Source organism: Staurois parvus, unplaced genomic scaffold (assembly GCF_062004578.1).
Source record: "Staurois parvus isolate SC_StPar_1 unplaced genomic scaffold, SC_StPar_1.0 ptg000670l, whole genome shotgun sequence".
Taxonomy (NCBI): Eukaryota; Metazoa; Chordata; class Amphibia; order Anura; family Ranidae; genus Staurois; species Staurois parvus.
The window spans coordinates 3,923,360-3,945,872 of NW_028318466.1; the positions used below are offsets into that span (position 1 = coordinate 3,923,360).

The 22,513-nt window shown below is 40.7% G+C and overlaps 1 protein-coding gene across 2 annotated transcripts in view; it reads left to right on the forward strand.

Annotated features, from left to right (window-relative positions):
- The window catches only part of GASK1A (golgi associated kinase 1A), a 56,405-nt gene that overhangs the window by 17,356 nt on the left and 16,536 nt on the right, over positions 1 to 22,513 (forward strand). For both annotated transcript variants that reach the window (XM_089652075.1, XM_089652077.1), the window contains exon 2: positions 1,948 to 3,339. In XM_089652075.1, coding sequence (XP_089508201.1) covers positions 1,948 to 3,339 — 1,392 coding nt within the window. The remainder of the gene's footprint in view (positions 1 to 1,947; positions 3,340 to 22,513) is intronic.

Here is a 22,513-nt window from a genome sequence, read left to right on the forward strand (position 1 = left end):
ATCCATGGGTTTTTTTCAGCTTACTTTAACAGGCCAAGCTGTCCAGACAAAGTTAGAGGGTTGAGACAAATGATTTAACATTGACAGAGGTGCTTTCAATGGTCAGCTTTTATCTCAAAAAGAAGAAAACTACTTGTAACCGCTGATATGCTAATTGTTAATCAAGTCTAACTAAATCTGCTATACATGATTCTTTTTTTTTTTGTTGAACCAACGGATTGAACAAAAGACACTAACTCAATTTCATCATCGACATATTCAAGTTGGATGGTGAAATCCTACCACTGAGCTATTGCATTCTGACAGCGGGGAAGCTTCCCCACCATCAAAACACACTAATCAGTGCTACCAGCTAAAGCCTGAGGTGCTGATCGTGTGGGAAAACCCTGACAGGACTGTTGTTCCAATGTCAATCCATAGATCAATTTCTGTAAAACCAAAGTGCCCATACATGGATCAAAATTTGGCTGATCCCCGCTGAACCAGCCAAATTTAGAACCAAGTATGGCCAGCTTTACACTACCCTTCCGCCAGACTGACAATGGTGCTGTCCAAAGGTGTCTCCTTTACTGCTTCATCCAGAATGCAGGCACCCTAAGACAGGAACTGTGTTACTGGCTTATCACCAGGTGAAGTCACCACATCTAAGGACTAGTAAGCCGTAATATGTCACATTTTTGTATTTGAGTTATTACTACTTTAAGTCTTAGAGACTCTGAAAGTATCTTGTTTACAATAAAAGTCTTAGGGAAAGTCATGCCTATAATTAGTAAATCAAATATTATTATTATTATACAGGATTTATATAGCACCAACAGTTTGCCCAGCGCTTTACAATATAACGGGAGACAATACAGCAACAATACAGTTCAATACAAGAGGGATAGGAGGGCCCTGCTCCTTGCAGCTTACAATCTAAGACATGTAAATGAACTTCTGGGGATGGGGGGGGGGGTTCTGAATACAGGTTGCCATGGTTTCAAAGAAGCAACCTTTTAATTTTAGGACAGTTATATAAAATCAAAGTGGCATCAAATGGACATATAGAGGAAATGTAAATAATAGTTAATTACAGAATGTTGATAGAAATGATGTATAAAGTATCTTTTTTTGTGGGGTTTATCTCTAAGGATAATGCTAAACAAAGCTTTTAATTGCAAGTCTGAGGTACACATTAAAGATGCCTTGGTGAATCAATTGTGTAAATTACGTAATGTAATGTTCTCTAATCTGCTGTTTATAAATTTTCATCAGAGAACCTACTGGGATCTTTGGGCTGCACCTACATACCTGGGGGGGGGGGGGGAATCAAGGCCAAAACAGCTTCTCCCACAGTTTTTATGACTCAATATTGAGAAGAAATTTGAAGGGATGAGGACATGAAGGTGAATGTAACATACTTATTCATCAGTCTCCTTTCCTAAATCAAAAAAACTGGCTAAAAAAAAGGGAGAACTATGTAAACTGGGTAACATGTACTCACAGTCAAATGCCCACTCACTAAAATAAATATAATAAGTGGTGCTATATGGCCAAACTACAGTATAAACAAAAACAAAAAGGGCAGATACAGGATATTCTGCCAAAAAGGACCATATATCTGAGCCTCTGAGGCATAGATTGACAGTCTCGTCCCCCTGCAGTTTTATTAATTAGACTTTTAAGAGTTTTAAACTCATAAATATCTTGTATGAGGTTAAATATGCTAACAATGTGAAAGAAATCCCAAATATGAAGAGCTTCAATGCAGAGTATGCATTCACTTTTTTGGTAGATATTTACATTTGACAGTTTGACTATGCTATAAAACAGTGACAGCTACAATTACTATCAATGAATCATTTTCCTATCAAAACAATTTCCCTTGAAATTTCATGAAATAAAGATATATTACGTATAATATATTAATTCCACTAATAAGTCACATGCTTTTGTTTCTTGTTCCAGGCCCTCAGATTGTGTCTAAGAATGTGTTTGAAGAAGAGGCCTATTGTGGGGTTTTGCTTCCTTTTTGCATTTTCTTTGGTGATAATTAACAGTTTTCCTGCATTGCCAGCAGACATAGCTGAAAATATTGATTTCCAACAGAAAATACAACACAGGAAAGTGGCGCGACACAAACGGCTATGGGCTGACACTATGGACTTCATCCCTAAACTTGCCCAAAATAATAACCACAGAAACTGGGAATCTGGCCTACAGAAATACCACCAAGACTCACAGATACACATTAACAGTAGCCATGACTGCAAGGAGAAGAAGAGTTTACAACAGCTTAGCAAGCAACCACAAAGGAAAACTAACCATTATAATACCAAAGTTAAAAGGTCTATGGCCAAAAAGTCTTCACGTACTGTAAGAAATGCCACAGCAATTAGACCAAAGAATATTACACTAGAAGCCAAAGTAAATAAGTATGTAGAAAAGTTTCCAGAAGATCAGATAGGTCTCCTTGCTGGCAAGGATCCCCAAAACCTGAAACAAAGAAATGTCTTCGCTAAACCTGTTTTGCGTAACAATAATCCATTAAAAAACTCTAAAAGTAAAGTGCACGTTGAACTGAAAAATTACCCCCCTGTTTTGCCAGATATGCAGAAAACAGATGAACACGTAGTTCCATTAGATAAATTTCCAACCTCATCGAAAGCAGACGCTGTGAAGAATGGGGAAAGTGCCAGAGAAAACTTGAGCAGTAAAGCCGTTTTTTTCCAGGATACTTCAACAAAACAAAAACCACATTTGAGATCAGACTGCTTGAAATTTAATTCAAAGCCAGCAAAAGTAAAAAGTGAAGGATTCCTAGAAAATTCTCCCCCGTGGTTTTCTTCTGATGATTTACAGAAGATGAAGTTATTGGCAAAGGGTGAGATCATTGCAAAGTCCAGGATTCCGGCACATGGACAGGTTCTAAAAGTTGCTTTGTGTCAAAGCCAGCTAGAAGGCAGTTGCCAGAAAAAGAGTCATTGCACACAGGGGTCCTGTGGATTAATTAAAAGACCCAGTGATTTATATGAGGTGTTAGCATTTCACCTTGATAGAGTCTTAGGACTAAATCGCAGTCTTCCAACTGTTGCTCGGATATTTACAAGTGACTTACTGCCATATAAATATACTAATGGTGCTGCAAGGCCTATTGTATGGTGGGACCCAGACATCAAGCACTTAAATGACACTAACAATGATCAGAACTCCCATGATATAGGCTGGTTAGCATATCAAGAAATGCTGAAACACAGATGTGGCATGGAAGACTCTGTCACACCTATCAATACTCTACCATGTGTGGGCATCAAGCACATAGAATGGGCCAGGTTGGCTTTGTTTGATTTTCTCCTGCAGGTATGATATTTTATATCTATTTAGATCAGTAAACCATATACACATAAGCATCTAAAAAGAACATTTGGAGGAGAGTGATGAAATAGGTGTCAAACAGAATAACTATGCATAGGCAGGTTCTCAATGAATCATGAAAAATGTTATTAAATCATTGGTTCAACTTGCACTAAAAAAAATGTTTTCCCCAGCATCCATACAATGGAACTATATGTTATTCACCACCAATATTTAGATGGTTATAAACTTTTCTATTAGCAGCCATTTAAAAAAATTAAATACTGGTTTCATTACATTTGAGTTGACTAAATATGCACACTATACCAGTTAAATCCCCCCTCCAGCTCTTCCTATGTAATGCCCTACAGTGGGGCAAAAAAGTATTTAGTCAGCCACCAATTGTGCAAGTTCTCTCACTTAAAAAGATGAGAGAGGCCTGTAATTGGCATCATAGTTAGACCTCAACTATGAGAGACAAAATGAGAAAAAAAATCCAGACAATCAGATTGGCTGATTTGGAAAGAATTTATTTGCAAATTATGGTGGAAAAGAAGTATTTGGTCACCTACAAACAAGAAAGATTTCTGGCTCTCACAGACCTGTACCTTCTTCTTTAAGAGGCTTCTCTGTCCTGCACTCATTACCTGTATCAATGGTACCTGTTGAGGTTGTGGACAGGTGTCTTTTATACTGATAACAAGTTCAAACAGTCACACTCCAAACTCCACTATGGTGAAGATCAAAGAGCTGTCGCAGGACATCAGAAACAAAATTGAAGACCTCCAGGACCTTGAAATGCTTCTTACGACCACACGGGGGGACCTAGTGAATGACCTGCAGAGAGCTGGGACCAACGTAACAAAGGCTACCATCAGTAACACACTACGCCGCCAGGGACTCAGATCCTGCAGTGCCAGACGTGTCCCCCTGCTTAAGCCAGTACATGTCCGGGCCCGTGTGAAGTTTGCTAGAGAGCATTTGGATGATCCAGAAGAGGATTGGGAGAATGTCATATGGTCAGATAAAACCAAAATAGAACTGTTTGGTAGAAACACAACTCGTCTTGTTTGAAGGAGAGAGAATGCTGAGTTGCATCCAAAGAACATCATACCTACTGTGAAGCATGGGGGTGGCAACATCATGCTTTGGGGCTGTTTCTCTGCAAAGGGACCAGGACGACTGATCCATGTACAGGACAGAATGAATGGGGCCATGTATCGTGAGATTTTGAGTGCAGACCTCCTTCCATCAGCAAGGGCATTTAAGATGAAACGTGGCTGAGCCTTCCAACATGACAATGATCCCAAACATACCGCCCGGGCAACGAAGGAGTGGCTTCGTAAGAAGCATTTCAAGGTCCTGGAGTGGCCTAGCCAGTCTCCAGATCTCAACCCCATAGAAAACCTTTGGAGGGAGTTGAAAGTCCGTGTTGCCCAGCGACAGCCCCAAAACATCACTGCTCTAGAGGAGATCTGCATGGAGGAATGGGCCAACATACCAGCAACAGTGTGTGCCAACCTTGTGAAGACTTACAGGAAACGTTTGACCTCTGTCATTGCCAACAAAGGATATATAACAAAGTATTGAGATGAACTTTTGATATTGACCAAATACTTATTTTCCACCATAATTTGCAAATACATTCTTTCCAAATCAGCCAATGTGATTGTCTGGATTTTTTTTCTCATTTTGTCTTTGTAGTTGAGGTCTACCTATGATGCCAATTACAGGCCTCTCTCATCTTTTTAAGTGGGAGAACTTGCACAATTGATGGCTGACTAAATACTTTTTTGCCCCACTGTATATGCTGTGGGCTAGAACTCTTCCTAGTGTTTATTTAATTGAAATATCAGTTAGTTTATATACTTTTGTAAATTAACTTCAAGTGATATTAAAGGCAATTTTTAAAAAATAACAAACATGTTATACCTACCTGCTCTGTGCAGTGGTTTTGAAAAGAGCAGCCCCGATCCTCCCTTTCTCCGTTCCTCTGCCAGCACTCTCTGGCCCCTCCCTCCTGTCGAGTTCCCCCAGAGCAAGCACCCAAGCAGGCTCGCTACCAGGCCACTGCTCTGCATGTCCATTCACACACAGAGCCATGGCTCAGCCCTGCCCCTCTCTCTCCTCATTGGCTCACTGGCTGTGATTGAGTGCAGTGGGAGCCAATGACTCCCCCTGCTGTCTCTGCCAATGAGGAGGGAAAGTCCCCAGAAAGCCGAAGTTCTCGTGCACATTGCTGGATCACGATAGGGCTCAGGTAATTATTGGTGGGCTGCTGCACACAAAAGGTTTTTTACCTTCATGCACAGAATGCATGAAGGGAAAAAAAAAAACCTAGAGCATTTAAAACCACTTTAAAAAGTTATAAAGCAGCAAGATTATTAAGATGTATGTGAACCCCAAAACTATTTTACAGTTTGGCATCATGCCTCACTATATACTTTTCTTAACCCCTTGGCGCCGGCGCCTCCCGGCCCTTTAAGGCTTTCAGGAGGGGCGGGGTTTAGAGTCATGTGACCGCCGTGACGCCATCACTGCGGTCACATGATCATGAAAGGTCCCGATCGAAAGAGGAGATTGGGACCTTTCCGTGAGTACTGGACATGTGTGCTGGGAGCACGCAGGGCGCGCGCTCTCAGCACATGTTTTTTTTTTTTTTAATAGAACACAAATGTTCGACCGCTTGGCGTCTAGGCCCAGACGCCAGGAGGCTGCACATTTACGTTCGGCCGGCGTGAAGAGGTTAATCAAAACATTTTTTGTGAATCTATTGCAAAGTTTCTTACCTGGAGATGCTGCCAGTAAAAGCACTTCCTGCTGCAGGCTAACAACGCTAAGTCACTGCATCACAATAAAAAATGCTGTCTGTCTATGGTATGAGCTCCTTCAGTTGGTAGGACAACATTCAACTATAGGAATGCGCAGAGCAGGCTGACAGTGCTAATGGTTTAGTGTTATTAGCCTGAAACAGGAATTACTGTTACTGGCAGGAACTCCAGCTAAGAAACTTTCCAACAGAGTTACAAAAAACAACTTGCTTAAAGCATATGTCAAGGCAAAATAAAAAATAAAATACATATATAGAACATCTCCAAAATACATGGTCATTTCTCTATTTGTTATCCCCTAAACATATGGCAAGTACTAAACATATGACGTGTCAGAAATACAGTATGCTCCTGCCTTCCCCAGCAGCTCTGAATTCCTAAGCACACGTAGTCAGCCCTGCCTACTTCATTTCTGATGCATTACAGAAAGCACAGACCTCTTCTCATCTCCACTCCTCACCTCACCATTAGCTAGGTGTCTTATCACACAGCGGAAGCAAAACAATGTTACATCACTTCCACTTTCCACATGTTGTCACATTCACACCTGCAAATCATGTAGTGCTTCCGTTTTTTTTGCCTAACCCCTGTAGTTGCAGCTGCTGCAATAGCTGTGGTTAAGATACTGAATCCTGAAACTACTGAGACTGGACACTGTAGTGATGTTATAAATCCTTCTACAACATGCTTTTTCATGTAGACCAGTGGTCGGCAAGCCGCGGCTCGCGAGCCACATGCGGCTCTTTACAAGCTTAAATGCGGCTCTTCTGTGTGCCGGGCGCCCGCTCCCCTCCCTCCTCTCGGACGGGCGTGTGCAGGGCGGCCGCCCCCTCACCTCCCCTCCCCTCCCTCCTCTCGGACGGCCGCCCGCTCCCCTCCCTCCTCTCGGGCGGCCGCCCTAAAAGTCAGGACTCTGCAGCTGTCAGGATGTAGGCGGGGCAGCCAGGATGTAGGCGGGGCAGCGTGACGAACTCCTCTCCTCTCACAGTCCGCCCTGAAGACCAGAACGGCGCGGGAAGCACGGCGAGAGGAACGCGCGGAGCAAAGGTAAGTGAATTGACACAGGGGGGACTTACTATATGGGGGATGAATTACTATATGGGGGACTTACTATATGGGGGGACTTACTATATGGGGGGGGACTTACTATATGGGGGATGAATTACTATATGGGGGACTTACTATATGGGGGGGACTTACTATATGGGGGGGGACTTACTATATGGGGGACTTACTATATGGGGGACTTACTATATGGGGGATGAATTACTATATGGGGGACTTACTATATGGGGGGGGACTTACTATATGGGGGACTTACTATATGGGGGACTTACTATATGGGGGATGAATTACTATATGGGGGACTTACTATATGGGGGGGGACTTACTATATGGGGGGGGACTTACTATATGGGGGACTTACTATATGGGGGACTTACTATATGGGGGATGAATTACTATATGGGAGATGAATTACTATATGGGAGATGAATTAGTATAGGGGGGATGAATTACTATGGGGGGATGAATTACTATGGGGGATGAATTACTATATGGGGGATGAATTACTATGGGGGGATGAATTACTATGGGGGATGAATTACTATATGGGGGATGAATTACTATGGGGGATGAATTACTATATGGGGGATGAATTACTATGGGGGATGAATTACTATATGGGGGATGAATTACTATGGGGGGATGAATTACTATGGGGGATGAATTACTATATGGGGGATGAATTACTATGGGGGATGAATTACTATATGGGGGATGAATTACTATGGGGGATGAATTACTATATGGGGGATGAATTACTATATGGGGGATGAATTACTATGGGGGGATGAATTACTATGGGGGGATGAATTACTATGGGGGATGAATTACTATATGGGGGATGAATTACTATATGGGGGATGAATTGCTATGGGGGATGAATTGCTATATGGGGGATGAATTACTATGGGGGATGAATTACTATATGGGGGATGAATTACTATATGGGGGATGAATTACTCTATGGGGGATGAATTACTATATGGGGGATGAATTACTATGGGGGATGAATTACTATATGGGAGATGTATTTTCAGTTTTAAAAATGTGACTCTCAAAATAAATTTCAATCGTGGTTTTGGCGAGATTTGGCTCAGTTGAAAAAAAAGGTTGCCCACCACTGATGTAGACCAACAACAGTTTTTGTATCCCCATGCATTTATGTTCCTCTTTAAAATATAGTATCAACATGTACAGCTGTAGTATCTATTTGCTATTTTCCACTAATGCATTTCCTGCAAAGTCTCCACTACATCAAGTCTATGAAGTTATTCAAGATCAGTACTGGGATGCGTGTGTTCAGTAAGTACAAACAGGGGGCACATGGTAGTAATTCAGTTAAGCGTTTCCTTCTGGACTGTTTCACTACCGAGTTATACAGAAGTTATTGAGGTAAACTTGGCTTTCTTTTTGAAGTCGTTTCCCTAGAGGCACTGTTGGATTACTGTTTTTGCTCCTGCAGATAAAAGCACTTAAAGATAACTCATCGGTCAAAAATCTTTAAAGTAAACCTGCCATGCCTCTTTAATTTTTATTGGCTTTATAAAAGGTACCAGTAGGTTGGACTGTGGCAGGCGCAGCACCCTTTGGTGCCTAGTGCGCTATGGCATTAGAAAAATTATGCAATTGCTGTTTCTTTGTTTGATTAGACTGACTTTACTCTGTAATTCCTCCAATGCCGCTCTATGGATGCAGTAGGTTTAAAGAGCACACCGAATACTTTAGTTAACTTCTTTAATAACTTCAATCTTCTTCATATAACTGCTTACAATGGCTTGTTTCTTTCATATTACAATGGTTTAATTCGTATTACATTGGGTTGATTCGATAGATTGATAAATTCGTTAGATTCGGTAAATTCGTTAGATTATGATTACTCTACAGTGACTTGATTCGTTTAATTCGTAAGTTCGGTGGAACTACAAGTAAACACATACAACAGTTTTTACATACAGATCTACCTGCATTACTAAACAACACAGGAACACACAAGTGCATTAAATACCTATTTGGCCTTCTCTGTTTCCATAAAGCTTTTCTGATTGGAACTGTCAGTTTCCTCTTCTGTCTGGTGAGCATGTGTCTCTAGAAAATCCTAGCAGGGAGTTTTACACAGAAATAAATGTGAAACTGGCTGGGATTGGTTAAGGCTCTGTACAGTGTGAGGCTGTCTGTGATTGGCTCACCTTTAACTAACTCTTAAAGGCATATTTTCCTTTTCTGCTTCTGCTAACACAATGAATATATAAATGTCATATAACAATCAAAGACATAAAATACAGCAATGATTCTACTTTTGGCTTTAACATATGCACATATATATTATACTGAGGTTATTGGCAGGTTTGGTATACACATATATGTGAACCATATTAACAACCTAGGACTGGTCTTAGCTGGCCAGCTACATGGACGAGGTAGTCATCGCAGAGTTAATGATTCTTAACCATTTCAATACCGTGCAATTTTACACCATTTTTCAGGTTTCAGCGCTCTCACACTTTGAATGACAATTGCGCGGTCATACAACATTGTACCCAAACTAAAATTTTATCATTTTCTTCACACAACTAGAGCTTTCTTTTGGGGGTATTTAATCACCGCTGGGGTTTTTATTTCTTGCTAAATTAACAAGAAAAGACCAAAAATTTTGAAAAAAAAACACATTTTTCTTTGTTTCTGTTATAAAAGTTTACAAATAAATAATTGTTCTTCATAAATTTAGGCCGAGATTAATTCTGCTACATGTCTTTGGTGAAAATAACCCAAATTAGGATGTATTTTTTAGTTTGTAGGAAAGTTATAGAGTTCACAAACTATGGTATAGATCTGAATATTGATCAATCCTGAAGTACTGACAGCCAATCTAATTTCTTGAGGTCCAAGAATGTCAGAATAGTACAGATATCCCCAAATGACCCCTTTTTGCAGAGTAGACATTCCGACGTACTTCATAAGAGGAATGGCGAGTTTTTTGAAGTTGTATTTTTTTTGTCATAATTTTTCGGAAAATGAAAAAATGAAAAAAATTATTTTCACTATTTTTTTTTTTACATACTGTCACCAGTGCAGTACAGCGTCATCATATAACTGGCATGGTGGTGAACAGGGACACTGACTGGTGACAGTATGAAAAAAAAAATAGATATATTTTTTTTTATTATTATTTTTAATTTTTTATTACATTTTTTTTTATTTTTTTAAGATTTTTTTTTCATATTTTACTATGACCAAAGTAGTACAATGTTACCATAGTAACATTGTACTACTTTGGGGAAGTGATCAGTATTTTGTTTTTTTTTACACAATTTGCTTATAGCAAAGAATTACTTTGCTATAAGCAAGCATTTACCTGAATGAAATCGATTCATTCAGCTTTTTTTTTTTTGTGCTTAGCTGTGATTTGGTCACAGCTAATCACATGACGTGCATGTGATTAGCTGTGACCATTCACAGCTAGGCACTAGTATACAATGGATGGCATGAATGAAGCCATCCATTGTATACAACTGTCATGTGACCTGCTGTGATTGGTCACAGCAGGTCACATGGTACCAGCAACGGGAGCCGGTACTCGGATCTGTCATCGGCCGTGTCCGAGGTACATGGCCGGTGACAGATCGCGCTGCTGCGCCGCTCTGCATTAGCGCAAACTGCACATGTGCGGGAGCACGCCAAATGGCATGCACCCGGAATGCAGCAACACTTTTGAAGCCGCCAAACGGCCATTGGCCGGGCGGCTAATGGTTAACCACTTCAATACCGGGCACTTTTTGCCCCCTTCCTGCCCAGGCAAATTTTCAGGTTTCTGCGCTCTCACAATTTGAATGACAATTGCGCAGTCATGCAACACTATACCCAAACTAAAATGTTATAATTTTGTTCAGACAACTAGAGCTTTCTTTTGGTTATATTTAATCACCACTGGGGTTTTTATTTTTTACTAAATTAACAAAAAAGGACCAAAAATTGTGAAAAAAAACCCCGCGTTTTTCTTCATTGCGGTCATAAAAGTTTGCAAGTAATTGTTCTTCATATATTTAGCCCAAGATGTATTCTGCTACATTTCTTTAGTGAAAATAACCCAAATCAGTATTTATTATTTAGTCTGTAGGAAAATGATAGAGTTCACAAATTATGGGATATATCTGAAAATTGATCAATCCTGAAGTACTGATGGCCAATCTAATTTCTTGAGGCCCAAAAATGTCAGAACAGTACAGATATCCCCCAAATGACCCCTTTTTGCAAAGTAGACAGTCTAGCGTATTTCATAAGAGGCATGGTGAGTTTTTTGAAGTCGTAATTTTTAAGAAATTAAAGAAAATGTTTTCACAATTTTTTTTACATACTGTCACCAGTGCAGTACAGAATCATCATAAAACTGGTGTGGCGGTGACCAGGGACACTGGTGACAGTCCGAAAAAAAAAAAGATAATTAAAAAAAAATGTTTTTAATTTTTTTATTACATTTCTTTCTCTTTTTTTAAGATTTTTTCATATTGCACTATGACCAAAGTAGTATAATGTTACAATAGTAACATTGTACTACTTTGGGGAAGTGACCGGTATTTTTTTTTTTTTTTTTTTTTACACAATTTGATTGATTATAGCAAAGAATTTCTTTGCTACAGTGGGGATCGAAAGTTTGGGCACGCCAGCTAAAAATTTGTATTAATGTGCATAAAGAAGCCAAGGAAAGATGGAAAAATCTCCAAAAGGCATCAAATTACAGATTAGACATTCTTATAATATGTCAACAAAAGTTAGATTTTATTTCCATCATTTACACTTTCAAAATAACAGAAAACAAAAAAATGGCGTCTGCAAAAGTTTGGGCACCCTGCAGAGTTTATAGCATGCACTGCCCCCTTTGCAAAGCTGAGACCTGCCAGTGTCATGGATTGTTCTCAATCATCGTCTGCGAAGATCAGGTTATGTCAATCTCAAAGGTTTTAAATGCCCAGACTCATCTGACCTTGCCCCAACAATCAGCACCATGGGTTCTTCTAAGCAGTTGTCTAGAAAACTGAAACTGAAAATAGTTGACGCTCACAAAGCTGGAGAAGGCTGTAAGAAGATAGCAAAGCGTTTTCAGATGTCAGTATCCTCTGTTCGGAATGTAATTAAGAAATGGCAGTCATCAGGAACAGTGGAAGTTAAAGCAAGATCTGGAAGACCAAGAAAAATATCAGACAGAACAGCTCGCAGGATTGTGAGAAAAACAATTCAAAACCCACGTTTGACTGCACGATCCCTCCAGAAAGATCTGGCAGACACTGTAGTTGTGGTACACTATTCCACTATAAAGAGATACTTGTACAAATATGGTCTTCATGGAAGAGTCATCAGAAGAAAACCTCTTCTATGTCCTCACCACAAAAATCATCGTTTGAACTTTGCAAATGAACATATAGACAAGCCTGATGCATTTTGGAAACAAGTTCTGTGGACCGATGAGGTTAAAATTGAACTTTTTGGCCGGAATGAGCAAAGGTACGTTTGGAGAAGAAGGGGCACAGAATTTAATGAAAAGAACTTCTGTCCAACTGTTAAGCATGCGGTTGGATCAATCATGCTTTGGGGTTGTGTTGCAGCCAGTGGCACAGGGAACATCTCACGAGTAGAAGGAAAAATGGATTCAATAAAATTTCAGCAAATTTTGGATGGTAACTTGATGCCATCTGTGAAAAAGCTGAAGTTAAAGAGAGGATGGCTTCTACAAATGGATAATGATCCTAAACACACCACGAAATCCACGGGGGATTACATCAAGAGGCGTAAACTGAAGGTTTTGCCATGGCCTTCACAATCTCCTGACCTCAACATAATTGAAAATCTATGGATAGACCTTAAAAGAGCAGTGCGTGACAGACAGCCCAGAAATCTCAAAGAACTGGAAGACTTTTGTAAGGAAGAATGGGCAAAGATACCTCAAACAAGAATTGAAAGACTCTTGGCTGGCTACAAAAAGCGTTTACAAGCTGTGATACTTGCCAAAGGGGACAGTACAAGATATTAACTCTGCAGGGTGCCCAAACTTTTGCAGACGCCATTTTTTTGTTTTCTGTTATTTTGAAAGTGTAAATGATGGAAATAAAATCTAACTTTTGTTGACATATTATAAGAATGTCTAATCTGTAATTTGATGCCTTTTGGAGATTTTTCCATCTTTCCTCGGCTTCTTTATGCACATTAATACAAATTTTTAGCTGGGGTGCCCAAACTTTCGATCCCCACTGTATAAGCAAGCATTTAACTGATTGAAATCAATTCATTTAGGTTTTTCTGTTGTGATTAGCTGTGATTGGCCACGGCTAATCACATGACAGTGATGGGCTGTGATTGGCCCAGCCTGTGCATGTGATCGCTCTGACCATTCACAGGTAGACACACTTGTATACAATGGATGGCATGAAAGGAAGCCATCTATCGGATACAACTGTCATGTGACTTGCTGTGATTGGTCACAGCAGTTCACATGGTACTGGCAACGGGGCCGGTACACAGATCGGTCATCTGCCATGTCCGACGTACATGCCCGGTGACAGATCTCGCCACAACGCGGCCCAGCGGGCATGAGCAATCTGGGAAGGACGTCATATGGCATCTTCCCGGAGGGACGAAGTGTTTGCCCAGCTGCCATTTGGCCATAGGCTGGGTGGCAATTGGTTAAACCAGCCATAGACTAAGTGATTTTTTTTCCTGCAACCACAGGTTTCAGGAAAGAAAATCGCTCAATTCCCCCATCAATGCAGTCTTCCCTCCCTCATAGCCAATGGCTCCCCTCACCAGGAGAACACAGTTACTACTGATAGCAGCTAGAATAGCCACTAGCAATAATCGCACGTTAAATCGGATAGGCTGGTTGTACCCAAGTTGATCGATCGATTAACTTAGATACATTCAGTCTGCCCATATGTTTCGAATCTTGTTTGGTCCTTGCTGAACAGGCTGAGATTAAAACCGTCTATGGCCTCTCCTAGTAGTCCAGATGACCCACAAAGTAACCTAGGCTTATACCTAATAACTAAAGAATGTCTTCACATGCACAGCAAATCTGGCATTTTCCTGCTGCGATCTGCTGTTTGGCTGCCCCGTGTCCATCGCTGCCCTCTTCCTTTTCTTTGGCAATGGGAGCAAGCTGTGTCTTTCAGGTACTTGGAGCTTACCCCTAATGATGCCCTGCCATGTGTGTCATGGCTTTTGCAGCCTCCAGGGATCACTGAAAGCTTCTCTGCCTGGCTACCCTATTTTCTCTCCTCTGAAATATCCACTATCATTCTTGGTGACTTTAACGTCCCTGTTAATGTTAACAGCCCGGCTACAGCTCAACTTTACCTCATCTTTTGACCTAACACAATGGACACACGCTTCCACTCACTCCAGTGGTAATACCCTTAAGCTTGTATTCTCCCATCTTTGCACTCCTGGCAACCTCACCAACACTCCCTTTCCGCTCTCTAATAACAACCTCATTGCTTTCACAGTATCCTTGTCTCTAACCACCTACCCCTCCAAACAGCAAACACTTTAACCCTTCTTTTATTTATTCTGTTACTGACCACCTCTATGACAAAATCTCCCCTTTCCTGTCCTAACCTGGCCACCTCTATCTACAACACTTCACTTTCATCCTCACTAGATGTACTTGCTCCTCTAACTACACGAAGAATCAGGCCCCAACTGTTACAACCTTGGCAAACTGACAACAGAAATCTCATGAGACGTTGTTCTGCTCTTGAATGACTGTTGTGTAAAACCAAATAACTGCAGGAGTTCACCCTATATAAATCTGTCCTCCTAAAATACAATTCCCGCCTCCATGCTGCTAAACAAATCTACTTTGTCTCTCTTATTAATACCTTGTCATCCACTCCTCATTGGCTCTTCGCTACCTTTAACTCTCTGCTTTGTCCTCCACCCTCTTTACCTACTAACTCACTCACTGCCCAAGAGATTGCCAATCACTTCAAAGACAAGATTGATGCCATACATGAGGATACATCCACTATACAGATATCTTCCCCACTTAACATACCTTGTCTAACAGCACAGTCAACACTTTCCTCTTTTGAACTGGTTACTACTGAAGAGGTTACCAGTCTTTTCTTGGATGCCCACCTAACCAACTGTCCCCTGTTCCCGCTCAACTATTACAGTCACACTCTTCTTCTATCCTATGCTCTTTCCTCACATCTTCAATCTCCCTATCTACTGGCACCTTTCCCTACCCCCTAAAACATGCACAGATCACTCCCATACTTAAAGAGCCCTCACTGGACCCCACCAACCTGAACAACTTAAGACCCATCTCGCTGCTCACCTCTAAACCTTTAGAACACTTAGTCTACAACCGTCTTAGTTCCTACCTCACTGAAAACAACCTTCTAGACCCATTACAGTCTGGCTTTTGCTTGCAGCACTCTACAGAAATTGCCCTACTAAAACTCACTGGCAATTCACTAACTGCTAAAACCAATGGCCACTACTCCCTACTCTTACTACTAAATCTCTCTGCAGCCTTTGATACTGTTGGCCACCTACTCTTTCTCAATAAACTCCACTCTGCTCCATCCTGGTTCTCCACCTGCCTATCACAGCGCTCCTTCAGTGTTATCTATAACTCTGTCTCCTCTCCATTTCCTCTTTCCGTAGGGGTCCCCCAAGGCTCTGTTCTTGGACCCCTTCTCTTCTCTATCTACACCTCCTCTCTTGGTCACCTGATAACCTCCCACGGCTTCCAATACCATCTCTACGACGATGACACCCAAATCTCTCTACTCCTCGCCTCACTCCTTCAGTCTCCTCTCGCATTACTAACTTACTAACTGACATATCAGCATGGATGTCCCATCAATTTCTTAAACTAAATCTATCTAAAACAGAGCTGATAATATCCCTCCTCCTCGTGCTCTCCTCTATGACTTTTCCATCAAGATCAATAATGCAACTATCAGTCTCTCCCCTCAAGCAAGGGTACTAGGTGTCATCCTGGACTCTGATCTATCCTCTTTGGTCCCATATCCAGTCGCTGTCAAAAGCTTAAAGACTTCACCTCCATAACATCTCTAAAATTTGCCCCCATTTAACTAATGAAACCACCAAGCTAGTCATTCGCTCCCTTATCTCTTGCCTTGATTATTGCAACTCCCTTCTCATAGGCCTACCTCTCCGTAGGCTATCCCCTCAGTCTATCATGAATGCTGCTGTCAAAATCATCCAGCTTTCCAACTGCTCAGTGTCTGCCACCCCTTCCTCTCAATCCCTTCACTGGCTTCTGATTGTCCAGCGAATTAAATTCAAAATATCAACAACATGCAAAGCTATTCACAACCCTGCTCAAGCTTTATCACCAATCTTGTCTACAAATATCACCCAAACTGTCCTCTTTGCTCCTCTTACGATCTCCTGCTCTCAAGCTCTATTGTCTCCTCCTCCCATGCTTGTCTCCAGGACTTTGCCAGAGCAAAGTTCTTAAAATTCATGCATGTATAAAAAGATACCTGGCAACCTGATAATATCCAGATTTATTGTTAGGTCACTGGGACACAAGGCACTGCATTGTGGGATGGGGTGGAAGGCATGCCTAATCTCCAATATGTTTAGAAGAGAGATTATGGGGAGGGTTCTCACTGGCTGGACTTGATTTAGTTTAAAACTGTACTTTGTTCATAGTCCTGCTATAGGGGGGGTGTCCATTCCCTCCAATCAGCTCTCAGAGCTCTCCTCACTGAGCTTTGCAGTTCTGATTGCTCAGACAAGTTTTAAATTCTTATCTTAGAAGGGATATAGAGAAGAGAATATTGTAGACAGAATGGTACAACTTATGTAAGAAGATTTGTTTAATCTTTGTGTATCACCTGAGGCCAGTCACTTCACTGGTTTTATGTAAGGGTTTACAATCAATTTACCTAATATAAAACTGCAAGCAGGCAGCTCTTAATTGTAGAATAGACATGCTATGTCTCTTCTGCAATACCAAATATTTACGTGCCTGCTTGCAGGCTTCTATTGAATGCACACTAAGCTGAGCATTTGCAGGCCAGCGTACATTCCAGGCACACTCGGGCTGTGCCACAATGACGGACTCCCATGCACATGTGACAGTATTCTCCGACCAGCTAATCAAGAGATAGAAAACCTGGCACCTGGAAGTAGCCAGGGAGACAATGACAGCGGCCAGCGAGGGATTTGTTATGCTCACTTAGAGCTGGCCATACACTGTTCATTTCTGCCCTCTAATACTGTTGGAGGACTAAATGAAAAATAAAAATGAACAGATCCACACAAATGAGGTGGATGGAGGAATCCCCCCCAGCTGGGACAATGTATTCTGACAGTTGCACCAACCTGCTTAGCTTCAGGTCGCTGACTGAGGAAAATTTTCCAATATGTTCCTTCAACAGAAGTTGATCGAATTGTTACTTCTGTCAGGGAAGACCACACATTAAAGCGGAGTTCCACCCAAAAGGGGAAGTTCCGCTTTAAGGATTGGTCCCCTGCTCCATATTAAGGATTGGCACCTTTGGGGAGCAGGGAGAGCGGGTACCCGAAATTGACAGGTACCCGCTCCCACTTCTGCTGCAATCTCCTAGGCGATCGGAAGTGGAAGTTGTCCTCCTACCCTCCCTTCCCGTAGTCTTGTGGGACATGTGACAGATCCCAGAAGATGACGGGGCCATTTAGGAAGCACAGCGCTACTCGTGCATGCACAGTGGGCACCCGGCTGTGAAGCCGCAAGCTGTCACAGCCAGGTGCCCACACTGAAGATGCCGGCACCTGGAATACAGGACGGCCGGTGAAACGGGCTGCGGCGGGGGCACTGTGGGATCGTGGGACAGGTGAATGGCTGTTTTTTAAAAGTCAGCAGCTACAGTTTTTGTAGCTGCTGACTTATTTTTTTACAGAGTGAGTGGAACTCCGCTTTAATCAAAATTCAGCTGTTCCCCCCTGAACTGCCAACATTTTGATCAATGTATGGGCAGCTTTATTCTGCCATCCATGTCCCTTGATGTTGCCACTTCCAGAAGTGAACGGTGGATCCACTGTTGCATTCTGTACACACACCAAGCCAGGCATCTTCCCCTGTAGTGAGAGGATAGAAGATCCAGGACCATGGATTTAGATAAGTAAGGTAGCTTTTATATTAGTTACATAGTTGGTGAGGTTGAATAAAGATACAGTTCAACATGTGTGTCTGTGTCATGCATATGTCATCACAAATTCCCATCACGGTATATTGTATTTGCTGAGAAACATAGCTTATGGTTTTTTAAGTTATCTACATTACAATCCTCTGATTGTGAAAGGGAATCCCACATCTTTACTGCTCTACCAGTAAAGAACCTTTTACTCAGTTAACTAAATAAGCAGGATTGCAGCAATATAACAGGATTGCAGCTGGTGGTTCCGTCAGCTGACCAAAGAGCTGATCTGGGGTCAGCTCTATGGTCAAAGAAACTGGAAGCAATGAATATTTTGACACTCCTGGTTGCCCTGGCAACGTCCGGCCCAGCGTTGCTGGGCAACGAGGCACGCCCCCTTGACTCGGGCCACGCTCTCGAGAGTGCGACCTTTGTCTCCGGCAGGCGCGGGAAGCCCCGTGCCCACGCTGTGCCCGTCAGAGGGGGAGCGCGGCGACAGGTCGGCGGCCCCATGCCGGAGTCCCCTGGCGGGGGGCAACACTCTCCCGGCTATATGGGTGGGAGAGGTGTGATTCCCGCCACAGGGGTCACTTTCCTCCCATCCTGCACAGCCTGTCTTCAAAGGCTGCGGCAGGCTGCGAAGACTTGACAAGGGGGGGGGGTGCAGGGGGTTAGGTGACACTTCCCATCCTGTACAGCCTATCTTCAAAGGCTGCGACAGGATGAGGGGTCCTGACGGGGGGGAACGGAGGAGTGTGAGGGTACACAGAGGGAGACAACAGGCACCAGGGGGGTGGCGGGGTAAGGAGAGAAGCAGGCACTCCGTGACACTAGGCTTTTAAGGGCAGAGCAGACTCAGTAAAGAGGAGCTGTCACTGCCTATTGCTATTAAAAGGGATGCTTAAAGTTCTTATGATAACAATAAAAGTGATACAAAATGAAAGGTACAGTGTAAAAATAAAATTAAAAAGGCGCAACGGCGAACACATGCATCAGTATGTAAATAGAAATCACCCCCACATGTGAGGTATCACCATGAATGTCAGAATGAGAGCATTAGTTCTAGCACCAGACCTCCTGTGTAAATCCAAAGAGGTAACCTGTAAAGGTTTTTAAAGTGTTGCCTATGGATAATATAACTTACGTTGTTTGTCGCCGTTCCACAGATGTGCAGTTATCAAGCGTGACATGTTTGGCATTTAGTTACTCGGCGTAACATCATCTTTTATATTTTACCAAACAATTGGGTATTATGAAAAAAAGGAAAAAACAGCGCAAACATAGACCTTTACATGAAATCAATATTACAAAGTGCAAACATAAGTGAAAAAATTGATCAGTGGTAAAGTCCATCAAAATAAACCAAAGTTCAAAAAATATTAGTGCAAAAAAGAAAAAGAAAAAAAGAAAAAAAAAAAAAAAGAAAAAAATATTTTCAAATTCTTCTTCTAATATAGAGGAACTTCCACCTTCCACCCGTGAAAACCAATATCAAATGCACTCACCAGATAAAGGTGAAAAAAACGCCTCTTAGGAATTTTATGGGATCCTACACCCTCTTTCGTATCCACTCTATAGGAATCCTCCTCTCCACCATAGGCTCCACCATCCGACCAGGGAGAAAAAAATCTCAGATAGTGTAATATTGTAAGACACCATTCATAAGTGAAATCAAGGATTAAGATCACTCACATTCAATTCAATTTAAAAAGGCATATTTATTAGGATCAGCTTCTTCCAGATAAACAGTAGATGCAAGGCAACCTCCCACGGAATCTCACATCACAGCTCCAGGTTTCAGCAGAAGCTCTACAGAGACACCGCATATACAGATCCCAAAAGATGGCCGCTGGAACGCACCGCTCAGCGTGCGCTCCACTCACCGGAAGTGACGTCAGACGTACGGAGTACAAACCGGAAATGCGTCAACGCGTTTCGCCCCTCCCATCGGGCGTTCTCAAGACGTTCATTTCCTGTCTGAAGCTCCCTTATATACCCAGCAGAGACCCACCCCTCCGTTTCAATTGGTCAAAACTCTTCCCCGGGATGATCAAACAAACCACTCCTCCTGTAACGTGACGTGAGAGTCCCTTACAGATGAGGTAAATGCCTATACAATTAGAAATCTTTTTACATGTTATTCCTGACACTATTAAATTATCTCCCAGAAGCGACATGTATATTACCACATGTCCCCAGTGGGAAAAACACGAACAAAATATTAAACAATGCCTCACTATTACAAACAACTTTCTTTAATATATGAGCAATGAATACTAAATAGTATAAAATGAAAATAAATATGAATGTAAAGAAAATAAAAAATATAAGATGAAAATAAAAATAAAAATAAAAATAAAAATGAAAAATAAAAATAAAAATAAAAATAAAAATAAATACAACATAAAAAATAAAAATAAAATAAAAACAAATATAGATAAAAATAAAAATAAAAATAAAGAATAAAAATAAAAATAAATATAAAAATAAAAATAAATATAAAAATAAAAAAATTTTTTTTTTTTTTTTATTTTTTTAAAATTAAAAATGAAAATAAAAAGAAAAAGAAAAAGGAAAAAGAAAAATAAAAATAAAATAAAATAAAATAAAAATAAAAAATGAATGAAATAAAAATAAAAATAAAAATAAAACTCAAAATAATATGTGAAATAAAATAAAAAAATAATATATATAAAAAAATAAATAAATAAAAATATAAATAAAATTAAAAATAAAAATAAAAATAAACCAATAACAAAAATAATAAAAAAATTTAAAAAATGCAATAGCATTACAATGTGTAAAAAAACTATTAATAAGACACCTGAGGAATTTATAATGGAAATAGTCTATGCTCTTACCAATTAGACAAAAAACAATTAATGTCTATGTCCGAATTCAACCCTTTGGGGTACAAAGATCCTAATTGAAAGATCCATTTTGTTTCATTCTGCGAGATACTCTTGACCATATCTCCCCCCCTCCAATGGGAAACGATCCGATCAATCCCGCAGAATTTCAAACACGATGGATCCCTATTATGACACATTCTGAAATGATAGGAAAGACTGTGATGTTTATATCCTTTTTTAATATTTCTAATGTGTTCACCTAATCTCACCGACAATTTCCTAGACGTTCTACCTACGTATTGCAGATGACAAGAGCACTCCAACACATACGTAACAAAGGAACTATCACAAGTTATAAAATTATTTATTTTATAAGAGGAACCCGTGGAACAATTGGGTAGTTAATTGGGTATTATACTGTGTTTTTGTGCCATAAAACCATTAAAGTGTATTTTTTAAAAATGCATTTGAGAAACAAAAATTGCAACACCCATTATTTTATTCTCTAGGGCCTCTGTTTTAAATATACATAATATGTTTGGGGGTTCTAAATAATTTTCTAGAAACAAATACTGATTTTTACATGTAAACAAGCAGTGTCAGAAAAAGGCCTGGTGTTTAAAATACTTCTGTAAATGGTAATAGTATAATAGCAGTTTTATTCTTTTTTTTGCAAAACTATAAAAAGTATTAAACTATATACTATAACAAATATAGCTCTCCTTTTTACATGTAGCTTTCCAAACCTTTTGTTTCTAACACCCCTTTATCACAGCACTATGTTAATTTCACATACTAGTCTAATATGGCTTGCTTTTCAATGCATTCCCCCCACCCCGGACAACTAAATGGTCTTTTCCCATGAATCTGTGCAATGTTAACTACTATGGGAGAGTTTCTAGCTGAACACACATTTTGTGTGTGCTCACTGGTCTAAAGTATGGCAGCCTTCCTAAACCAGCAGACTCTATTTGCTTCTCAACCGCTCTTTAAACAGAGGGCTGAGCAGAGAAGCAAGTGTCTTTTGTCTGGGCTCATGTTACTAAGCTTCATTTATTTCATGATGTGTACACTGCATCCCAGACAGTCAAAGATTCATTCTTAGAGCTCCCACTATACTCTGAAGATACTTGCAGGTCAGACTTCCTAGAAAGGTAGGACAACAAACTTGTATTTTCTGGGTTCAATTAAGTGCAATTACTGTATGCAGTCTGTAAAAAAAAAAAATAGTTTCTGCAAATAACCATACAGACATTCTAGTAAAGAAATCACTTCAGGAAATATT